A 10,990-nucleotide genomic window follows, 5' to 3' on the forward strand; every position below is an offset into this window, starting at 1 on the left:
CATGAAGTGGAACAACATTTATTGGATATTTCAAACTTTTTTAACAAATCAAAAACTGAAATTGGGCGTGCAAAATTATTCAGCCCCCTTAAATTAATACTTTGTAGCGCCACCTTTTGCTGCGATTACAGCTGTAAGTCGCTTGGGGTATGTCTCTATCAGTTTTGCACATCGAGAGACTGACATTTTTTCCCATTCCTCCTTGCAAAACAGCTCGAGCTCAGTGAGGTTGGATGGAGAGCATTTGTGAACAGCAGTTTTCAGTTCTTTCCACAGATTCTCGATTGGATTCAGGTCTGGACTTTGACTTGGCCATTCTAACACCTGGATATAATTATTTATGAACCATTCCATTGTAGATTTTGCTTTATGTTTTGGATCATTGTCTTGATGGAAGACAAATCTCCGTCCCAGTCTCAGGTCTTTTGCAGACTCCATCAGGTTTTCTTCCAGAATGGTCCTGTATTTGGCTCCATCCATCTTCCCATCAATTTTAACCATCTTCCCTGTCCCTGCTGAAGAAAAGCAGGCCCAAACCATGATGCTGCCACCACCATGTTTGACAGTGGGGATGGTGTGTTCAGGGTGATGAGCTGTGTTGCTTTTACGCCAAACATAACGTTTTGCATTGTTGCCAAAAAGTTCAATTTTGGTTTCATCTGACCAGAGCACCTTCTTCCACATGTTTGGTGTGTCTCCCAGGTGGCTTGTGGCAAACTTTAAACAACACTTTTTATGGATATCTTTAAGAAATGGCTTTCTTCTTGCCACTCTTCCATAAAGGCCAGATTTGTGCAATATACGACTGATTGTTGTCCTATGGACAGAGTCTCCCACCTCAGCTGTAGATCTCTGCAGTTCATCCAGAGTGATCATGGGCCTCTTGGCTGCATCTCTGATCAGTCTTCTCCTTGTATGAGCTGAAAGTTTAGAGGGACGGCCAGGTCTTGGTAGATTTGCAGTGGTCTGATACTCCTTCCATTTCAATATTATCGCTTGCACAGTGCTCCTTGGGATGTCTAAAGCTTGGGAAATCTTTTTGTATCCAAATCCGGCTTTAAACTTCTTCACAACAGTATCTCGGACCTGCCTGGTGTGTTCCTTGTTCTTCATGATGCTCTCTGCGCTTTTAACGGACCTCTGAGACTATCACAGTGCAGGTGCATTTATACGGAGACTTGATTACACACAGGTGGATTGTATTTATCATCATTAGTCATTTAGGTCAACATTGGATCATTCAGAGATCCTCACTGAACTTCTGGAGAGAGTTTCCTGCACTGAAAGTAAAGGGGCTGAATAATTTTGCACACCCAATTTTTCAGTTTTTGATTTGTTAAAAAAGTTTGAAATATCCAATAAATGTCGTTCCACTTCATGATTGTGTCCCACTTGTTGATTCTTCACAAAAAAATACAGTTTTATATCTTTATGTTTGAAGCCTGAAATGTGGCAAAAGGTCGCAAAGTTCAAGGGGGCCGAATACTTTCGCAAGGCACTGTATATGCATAGGCCCCCGCCCCATGTCTTACCAGAGGCTGGATATACAGTTGAAGTCAGAAGCTTACATACACCTAAGCTAAATAAATTTAAACTCAGTTTTTCACAATTCCTGAAATGTATCAACACTTTATTTTAAGAATGTGAAATGTCAGAATAGTAGAGTGATTTATTAAAAAAATAATAATAATAATTTTAACCTTTATTTAACTAGGCAAGTCAGTTAAGAACAAATTCTTATATCTTATACATCTTTCATCACATTCCCAGTGGGTCAGAAGTTTACATACACTAATTAGTATACCGGGAGGTCCGAGGGGCGACGCACAATTGGCCTAGCGTCGTCCGGGTTAGGGAGGGTTTAGCCGGTAGGGATATCCTTGTCTCATCGCGCACCAGCGACTCCTGTGGCGGGTCGGGCGCAGTGCACGCTAACCAAGGTTGCCAGGTGCACGGTGTTTCCTCCGACAGATTGGTGTGGCTGGCTTCCGGGTTGGATGCGCGCTGTGTTAAGAAGCAGTGCGGCTTGGTTGGGTTGTGTATCGGAGGACGCATGACTTTCAACCTTCGTCTCTCCCGAGCCCGTGCAGGAGTTGTAGCGATGAGACAAGATAGTAGCTACTAACAATTGGATACCACGAAATTGGGGAGAAAAAGGGGTAAAATTTAAATATATATTTAAAAAATATATATTTAAAAAGTACGATCTTTGTCCCCATGTGCAGTTACAAACTGTAGTCTGGCTTTTTTATGGAGGTTTTGGAGCAGTGGCTTCTTCCTTACTGAGCGGCCTTTCAGGTTGTCGATATAGGACTTGTTTTTACTGTGGATATAAATACTTTTGTACCTGTTTCCTCCAGCATCTTCACAAGGTCATTTGCTGTTGTTCTGGGATTGATTTGCACATATCCTTCCTGAGACGTATGACTGCTGTGTAGTCCCATGGTGTTTATACTTGCATACTGTTGTTTGTACAGATGAACGTGGTACCTTCAGGTGTTTGGAAATTACTCCCAAGGACGAACCAGACTTGTGGAGGTCAATAAGGTTTTTTCTGAGGTCTTGGCTGATTTCTTTTGATTTTCCCATGATGTTTCCAAAGACGCACTGAGTTTGAAGGTAGGTCTTGAAATAAATCCACAGGTTCACCTCCAATTGACTCAAATTATGTCAATTAGCCTATCAGAAGCTTCTAAAGCCATTACATAATTTTCTGGAATTGTCCAAGCTGTTTAAAGGCACAGTCAACTGAGAGTATGTAAACTTCTGACACCCTGGAATTGTGATACAGTGAATTATAAGTGAAATATGTCTGTAAACAATTGTTGGAAAAATTACTTGTGCCATGCACAAAGTAGATGTCCTAAATGACTCGCCAAAACTATAGTTTGTTAACAAGAAATTTGTGGAGTGGTTGAAAAACGAGTTTTAATGACACCAACCTAAGTGTATGTAAACTTCCAACTTCAACTGTACGTGCTTTCAGTTCGTCCCATTTCTTTTCCAGCGATTGAACGCTAGCTAGCAGGAATGAAGGCAAAGGCAGATTTGCCACTCGTCGCCTCACAAGGCACCCTGATCTTTTTCAGTGAAATCTCTGTTTCCTTCTCCAGTGAATGAAGGAGATCTGGCCTGGTCAGGTGTCTGTAGTAGGATTCTACGAAAAAAAAAATCAAAAAATAAAATGATTGTGTAGCACTGTAGCAGTAGCTTGTTAATATGGCCAATGAAAAAAACTTATTGAATTTGAACAATTTCAGACAGCGGTCATTATTTAAAGTATATATTTGTAACTTGGTTTCAAAGAAGAGCTTTTATTTTGAAGGCACAAACCGGAAGTTATTTTTTTATTACTACCAGCAGCAGCAGGAGGAAGTAAACGTTTAGAACAATTATAATTATTTTTATCAAGAACAGTAGAGGGGCAAAGTCAACTCCGAGATAGCTGAGCTAGTAATTAGCTCTATGTTCATATCGAGACGGTAAGACATATTTATTATGTTGTGTTTTATACATGTTCTAACAGTTTTAGAAGAGCAGTAACGTTAAGACAGGTCGTGATATATTAAGAATATAGTCACACGAAAATGGTGTCGGGCCATCCATTTACCCGTGACTATATTCATCATATTACACGGTCGTATGTGTACTACTATGTAACGTTTACAAACTAGCTTAAAAATTACAGTTGAAATGAACGAATATTATTTTTTGTATCTTTATTAATCTGCCCACCGGAGAGCGCGTTTGTTAGACCTAGACCTGTTAAAAACAAGATTTTGTTGCTATGCTACAGAAGTATTGGGTGTTTTCACTAGGAACCAAACGGGAGGGGCCTACCTGAATTCGTCCAATAGAAACTGTAGTTTTTGTTGCAAAACGTTTCCCGTTGCAAATTGTTTTGCTTCAGTTATGACTGCTGAATACACCCCCATGTTGCTGGCTGCTAGCAGTCTTTGCTTAATTTTCGTTTGTTTGAACTTTTTTCTATTGACATTTATTAGCATATCCTATCCTAGGACCTATGTGATGTGTAACTTCGCTTGATTCTGTTGGACGTCAGTGCTCTGCCCAGCTACAAAATAGCTTGCAAACTCGCTAGTTAGTTTGTAGTTTTATTTGCTAGCTAGCTAGTTAGCTAACGTTTCCCTGTACTGAAGTTAGAGCCCCTTGCCAAGTAAGTTTGTCGCCTTTTACAGTATTTACCTGTCTTGTTAGCTAGATAGCTAGCCATCTAGCTAATTGTGGTAGCTGGCATAACTAAACTGCTTGTCATTTCTCATCAGATTTCAAAAGGGATGAAATGCCAGGCTCACTGTGTATACAGTGTCAGACACAAACCACTGTGTTTAGTAAGACCTGCAACAGTTGTTTCTTTAACCATCCAAAAGAGATGATGTTACAAGCGTTGAAGAAGTATGATTACAAATGGGAACACAATGATTGCACCCATTATAATAATAGCTCTCAGATATTGACTTCCACTAAAGTATTGGTAAGTGTTCCCCCTCCTCATATAACAATGTTAAACATAACAATACTATTTTTCAAATTATAGGCTAGCTACTACTTTAAATCTGAATGTCTGAGTCTGTATTTCAGCTCTACAAATTACATACTCTGGGATTTGTTCCCCTTCTCCTGCTTGGAAAAAGGAGAAATGGAACAAAACATATCGATATGGATTCCTTTTGCCCTCACCCTCAAGTCATAAAAGAAACAGGCTCTATTGAAACCTTGAGAAATATTTATTTAGGTCTTCTGAATGGTAAGTGTTTGTTTGTGTTTCTTTCTTTTTTAAATATTTTATTTTAGAAGGGTTTTCTTTTACAATTTAATCCTCAAACTCAGCTGCTAGACATAAAGTGGAATATTGCATCAAGGAAAGATTCACTCATTTTGAAAGTTATATTGTATTTGTGCATCTTTGAGCGATATTTTATCAATCCCCCGGGTCATTTCATGTGTATCTGAGCTATTCGCCATTCAAGCATACAGCCAGTATGACACATTTTGCATTATAAGATGCAATGTGACGATATAACGTTAGAAATCGGTGAATCTTTCCTTTAAGTGACATCAATATTACAGCTACAGCAACATTCGGTGGTCACAATCAGTCTCTATCCAGAATTGGGCCCTAAATCATAATTTGATTTATTAGGATCCTCCATTAGCCGATGCCAATGGCAACAGCTATCCTTACTGGGATCCGACAAAAAACAAAAAAGACATTACAGACAAAAGACTTAACTATTTACTTTTATTCTGTTGGAGGAATTAGCCGGTAAAAACTAATATTTTTCCATGTTTATGGTGTTAATCATTTTTGATAGCTATCTGCGGAAGTAAGGGGGTCGGGTGGGGGACTTGCATTCTGTGAATAATTTTTTGGGGACAGCCACCATACCAAACATCAGAGCCTGTTGTTCCTCATAGGATGATTTTAAAACAGTCTCTGAGACACCGAAGAGAGCAAGTTCTGGGTCAGATTCAATGGCCCCCTCATATACCTTTTGAATAGCATTAAAAAATGTTCACACAAAAGTCATGAAACCTCTAAGGCTTTACATCTGTCACACCGTGGGGAGACCTGGGGGTAAATTCTATGTAGTTTGGTTTTGGAGTGACGAAGCCTATGCATTACTTTGTATCAATTGATATCTGCCATTGGTGGAACATGAGTGAATTCTAGACAGGGTTTCTCCCCAGATATCATCTGAGATCTAAATATTTAACTCTTTAGCTACCCTAGATCTCCTTGGGGTGACTAGTAGAGGCCTCCATATAGTTGGAGAAAAAGGAGACCGACTGTGAGACAAGTTGTGTTGAGTTGAGAGGGCACTGTAGCGGGTAATAAAATAAATATTGTACTAGGAGGATTTCAACATTTTGGATCTACCCTTTGACATAACGTCTTACATGTAAATAGCATAACAAAAATGGGAATCGGAGTGTTCAAATGTGTTATTTTAACTGGTTGAATGATGCAAATTGCTTATCTATTTGTTCTATTGTGGCCAGACCCTTTCTCCCCCACTCAACAAATACCTTATCAGACCAGGATGGAACAAAATAATAATAATAAAAACATTTGAGGTGTATAGAGGTATCAGGCTCCTTAAAAACATTTCTCAAAAGAAAGGTATTGTTTGTTTAGGCACTCTGCTTTGCTCCCGAGTGGCGCAGTGGTCTAAGGCACTGCATCTCAGTGCTAGAGGCGTCACTACAGACCCTGGTTTGATTCTTGTTTCGATCCCGGGCTGTATCACAACTGGCTGTGATCGGGAGTGCCATAGGGCGGCGCACAATTGGCCCAGCGTCGTCCGGGTTAGAGGAGGGTTTGGCCTGGGTAGGCCGTCATTGTAAATAAGAATATGTTCTTAACTGACTTGCCTTGTTAAGTTTTTAAATATATGTATTTAAAAAATGCATGGCTGGAAGAGAGGAATTTGTTGCGGTCTTGACTTCAATATTTTTCCGCAGGGGGGCTTCAGTGTCCAATTTATCAGGGAAACCTAATACCCTGGCATTTGCAGCCCATTATTAATGTTTACAGATTGGTAGGCCTAGGCCACCACTTTCCTTGGGCTTTTGCAAGGGAGCTTTACAGATACAATGGGCTCTGTTACCCCAGACAAATGGCATGATTGTTGAATCCAATGTTTAAAAATATATATATGAAGAGGAAAGAAAAAATTAAGGAACCTGGGAAGAGAACATTTTTATGGTATTAATGCACCCATCATGGATAGTCACTATTCTCCAGCTCTCTGTTTTGTTTTAAGATTTGTAACCAGTTCACTGTAGTTAAGCTTGAAGATGAGCTTTGGGTTTCTAGGTAGTGTACCGCATGTTTCTTTATTTGACATCCACATTAAAGCTTCTGATGCTCATTGTAGTGATATTTTAATAACTATCATTCTTTATAATGCAGTCACACTCGGCACCGAGTCCCAATGCCAGTGCTCCCCAGTGTCTTCAGAGCCAGACGGGACCCCCGCACCAGCCAAGGTAGAGGGAGCCCCTACAACAATCGATCCCGTGGAAACCCCTGCACCAACAGAGCTACACAGAATACCCATATCCATCCGACTGAACATAATACCCACACCAACAGAGACGTGCAAACACAACACACTAATCAATCCAGTGGAAACCCCAGCACCAACCATGCGAGACGGAATCCCCATATCTTTACGACGGAACCTAATCCCCACACCAACAGAGCCAGGCAAACCATCCACACCAACCAATCCAGTGGGAATCCCTAAACCAACCAATCTAGTTGGAACTCCTACAGCAATTGATCCATCAGGAACCCCTGCACCAACTATGCTAGACAGAATCCCCACATCCATCAGCCTGAACAAAATCACCACACTAACAGAGCCAGGCAAACACTCCACATCAACCAATCCTGTGGGAACCCCTTCACCAATTAATTCAGTGGGGACCCCTGCACCAGCCGAGCTTGATGGACTCCCCACACCAACAGACCCAGGAAAACCCTCCACATCAACCAAGCTAGACGGAATCCCCACATACATCTGCCTGAATGGAATCCCCACATCCATCTGCATGAACGGAACCCCCACCTCAATACAGTCCAAAATCCCCAGACCAATACAACCTAAAATTCCCCACACCAATACAGCCAGGCAAACCCTCCACACAAAATAATCCAGTGGGAACCTCTATACCAATTGATGAAACATCTGACTCCTCTGAGCACCAGGACCAAGAAATGCAAAGAAAAATGTGGACAGGTAAGCATTAGGAGCCGGTTTCCCTGACACAGAGTAGTCCGGGCCTTTAAAAAGAAAGAATAATAATCTGTGTCACAACGTATTGTATATTTGCAGTTTATTTGCAGTTCTCACGTGTTTGCCATTTCTCACACAGATGGAGATCTAATCGTTGCTGAAGACGGTGCAACCATTCAAGCACAAAAGAAAATCAAAACAACAGGTGTAACTGATATTTCAATTCACTTATTTAGGCTTAAGGTTCTGTACAATCAATCTACATTTTTGTATTGTGCCACATTGTCACGATAATGCAAAATGCATCATATGTTGCAAAACACATCATTATGAGGATGTGGCACAATACACTTTGCATCTTGAAGTGCTATATCTTGAAATCTTGATTGCTGACATGTAAAACATTTTGGAACTGGATCAACAGTGCACTAATATGGAATTGCCTCATGGCTACCTCATAACTTTCACCATAAAAAGGTATCATTGTGAATGATGTACGTTCTGCAACTTTGTGAAGGCGTCCGCATGCTTCCCAGCCAAAACAGTTCGGAAGAGTTCGTGCATGGTAACTTTTTGTTTGTTTTGGACTTCGGTGAGGGTTTTTTCAGTTGTTCGGGTACACCATTTTTTTTTTCTTAAGGCAAGCTGAAGTTCGGAACTGAAGTCTACGCCCCTTCGGTGATTGGGATTCTTCAATAAAGTATTTTTTTGTCATTCAACGAGAGAACTCGTTTTGATGCAAATCTTTTCATTAAGAAATACTGCATCAAACATCTGTCTCGCAATTTTACATCTAACTAAGATCTCCTTTACAAAAACGTCTAAATTAATAACAAATTTCTTGAGTTATTTAGATCCATTCTGACTGTTTTGAGGAAGCGTATACTGGCTACAGCGTATCAAAATGGACCAACAGTACTATTGCCATGTTCTCGTTTTTCAAGCAAAGGTCTTTTGAAGGGAGTAGGCGAGCACACTCGTTCGGGTTCGCCTAGCCGCCAGCCGAACTGAAGCATGCTGACGCCTTAACAAAACATTGTCACAGTTATCCCAAGGATGAATTTGCAAACATAACATTTGATTCATTTGATCTGTTTGTAGAAGAGTCGCTGAACATGGATACGGATAGGCCCATGGTGTCAAGACATGCAGAGGTAGACACTGAAGTATTAGATCAATTAGAAAAGAGCAGCATTGTACAAGCAACCAACAAGCAAACTTTGTGGGCTATAAACTGCTTTAAGGACTGGCTGGCAGAGAAACGGATGATAGTGGATTTTTCAACCATTGAGAAATCTGAAATGAATGTACTCTTGTGAGATTTTTACTGTTCTGTTCAAAGGGGTAAAGGTGGGGAGTATTGCATCCCAAGCTATATCGGAATCCGGGCTGGCGTGAACAGATTCATTAACCTCCCTCCCCTTAGCAGATCCTGGTGCTTGATGAAGGACAGTGAAGAAACTAAAGAAACTCAGACGAGAGGGCAGGGACAAAACTACCCATCCAAAGGTGATTACAGCACAAGACCTTGAGATTCTTCAAAACTCTACTGTGCTAAGCCCCTACACACCCAGAGGACTAGTGAACCAAGTGTGGTTTGATATCCAGTTACACTTTGGCCCCAGAGGAAAAGAGGGCAATAGACGGCTAACGCCACAGTCGTTTGTAATAAGGTACGATGAAAACGGAGCAAAATATGCAACGCTGACTTCCAAAGAAGAAAGACTGAACCACAAAGATGCAGAACTGGCAGAATCGCTGTGGAATCATGTTTCAGAACCCTGATAGTCCACTCTGTCCAGTCGCCTCCTTGGAGAAGTATCTGAGCAAGATCCCGCCAGATGCCACCGTCCTCTACCTCCATCCTATTAAGATGGTCATCACCAGTGACAGCATGTGCTATAGCCAGGAGCCAATGGGGTTTAACTACCTTTCATCAATGCTTCCCCCGACTGTGCCAGGTTTGCTTTTTTTCAAGCAAATTTCGGAACATTTTAATATTCGCTAAATAGCTAAGTTGTACTCATAACTCAACCTGTTGTTGCTTCTTGGCTCACTCACTCTCTTTTTCTCTCTCTAGGAGGCTGGTACATTGGAAAAGTACACAAACAATTGCTTCCGAACTTTGCGCGAGATCATGTCTGTCAGCAGACTGATAGTTCCTTGAAGAGTGTCGTAGCTGAATCAGAATGAGTTAGGTAACATAGATAAATAAGATGTTTTAATTATTTTATACTTGTCATTAGAATGTCTTCTTTTGGACTATACTGTTGGCAGTTGCATTTTCCTCTCTTCTCTAGGGAAAAGTCACTTGGGGCCCAGAGAGGGGAGAGGTCAGGCTTGTCTTTTACATGTCTGGTAATAGGCAGAATATCAGAAAGGGAAAAGTCAGGTTTAAACATTGTCTTCATAATGAATATATCTGTTAAACCATGTGAAGGGCTCCACCATGTCTGTACTCCAGTCACTCCCTCCTTTTTCCATTGGGGGGAGGAGTATGGTAATGTCTGGAACCATTGTATGTCCCTCTGTTGCCCTTATCTTGATTTAGTATATGACCTAGAGGCTCACTACCCTCCGGGAGTTTGTCCAGGAGGGGTGTATTTGAGATGGGAGTATCTAGAACTGACAATTGATATATGCCATTGGATGAGGTAATGTTTTGGTAATATGAAGTTTTTTTATTTATTTTTATTTCACCTTTATTTAACCAGGTAGGCTAGTTGAGAACAAGTTCTCATTTGCAACTGCGACCTGGCCAAGATAAAGCATAGCAGTGTGAACAGACAACACAGAGTTACACATGGAGTAAACAATTAACAAGTCAATAACACAGTAGAAAAAAAAGGGGAGTCTATATACATTGTGTGCAAAAGGCATGAGGAGGTAGGCAAATAATTACAATTTTGCAGATTAATAACACTGGAGTGATAAATGATCAGATGGTCATGTACAGGTAGAGATATTGGTGTGCAAAAGAGCAGAAAAGTAAATAAATAAAAACAGTATGGGGATGAGGTAGGTAAAAATGGGTGGGCTATTTACCGATAGACTATGTACAGCTGCAGCGATCGGTTAACTGCTCAGACAGCAGATGTTTGAAGTTGGTGAGGGAGATAAAAGTCTCCAACTTCAGTGATTTTTGCAATTCGTTCCAGTCACAGGCAGCAGAGAACTGGAACGAAAGGCGGCCAAATGAGGTGTTGGCTTTAGGGATGATCAGT

The 10,990-nt window shown here is 40.9% G+C and overlaps 1 protein-coding gene across 6 annotated transcripts; it reads left to right on the forward strand.

Annotated features, from left to right (window-relative positions):
* The first annotated feature begins 3,350 nt into the window (after window positions 1-3,350).
* Window positions 3,351-10,473, forward strand: LOC112230412 (mucin-5AC). Of its 6 annotated transcripts, none has more exons than XM_024396703.2 (7): window positions 3,351-3,482; window positions 4,287-4,495; window positions 4,603-4,768; window positions 6,938-7,769; window positions 7,906-7,971; window positions 8,868-9,727; window positions 9,847-10,473. In XM_024396703.2, exons 2-4 carry the CDS (start codon window positions 4,304-4,306, stop codon window positions 7,681-7,683), a joined length of 1,104 nt encoding a protein of 367 aa, XP_024252471.1. In that variant the 5' UTR covers window positions 3,351-3,482; window positions 4,287-4,303; the 3' UTR covers window positions 7,684-7,769; window positions 7,906-7,971; window positions 8,868-9,727; window positions 9,847-10,473. The 6 variants fall into 6 exon arrangements, 5 of the variants coding, with proteins under 5 accessions (XP_024252471.1, XP_024252472.1, XP_024252473.1 ...); XM_024396704.2 differs by having other exon boundaries at window positions 8,868-8,920; window positions 9,193-10,473; XM_024396705.2 differs by having other exon boundaries at window positions 8,868-8,920; window positions 9,196-10,473.
* Window positions 10,474-10,990: the final 517 nt, after the last annotated feature.

Source organism: Oncorhynchus tshawytscha, linkage group LG32, assembly GCF_018296145.1.
Source record: "Oncorhynchus tshawytscha isolate Ot180627B linkage group LG32, Otsh_v2.0, whole genome shotgun sequence".
In the NCBI taxonomy this organism is placed as follows: domain Eukaryota; kingdom Metazoa; phylum Chordata; class Actinopteri; order Salmoniformes; family Salmonidae; genus Oncorhynchus; species Oncorhynchus tshawytscha.

Excerpts from the sequence above, each read along its gene's own strand:
- LOC112230412 (XM_024396701.2), top strand. The coding sequence starts at position 4,304 with ATGCCAGGCTCACTGTGTATACAGTGTCAGACACAAACCACTGTGTTT. Across the intron at positions 4,496-4,602 it reads TGACTTCCACTAAAGTATTG|CTCTACAAATTACATACTCT; the intron begins GTAAGTGTTCCC and ends TCTGTATTTCAG. Across the intron at positions 4,769-6,937 it reads TTATTTAGGTCTTCTGAATG|TCACACTCGGCACCGAGTCC; the intron begins GTAAGTGTTTGT and ends TTTATAATGCAG.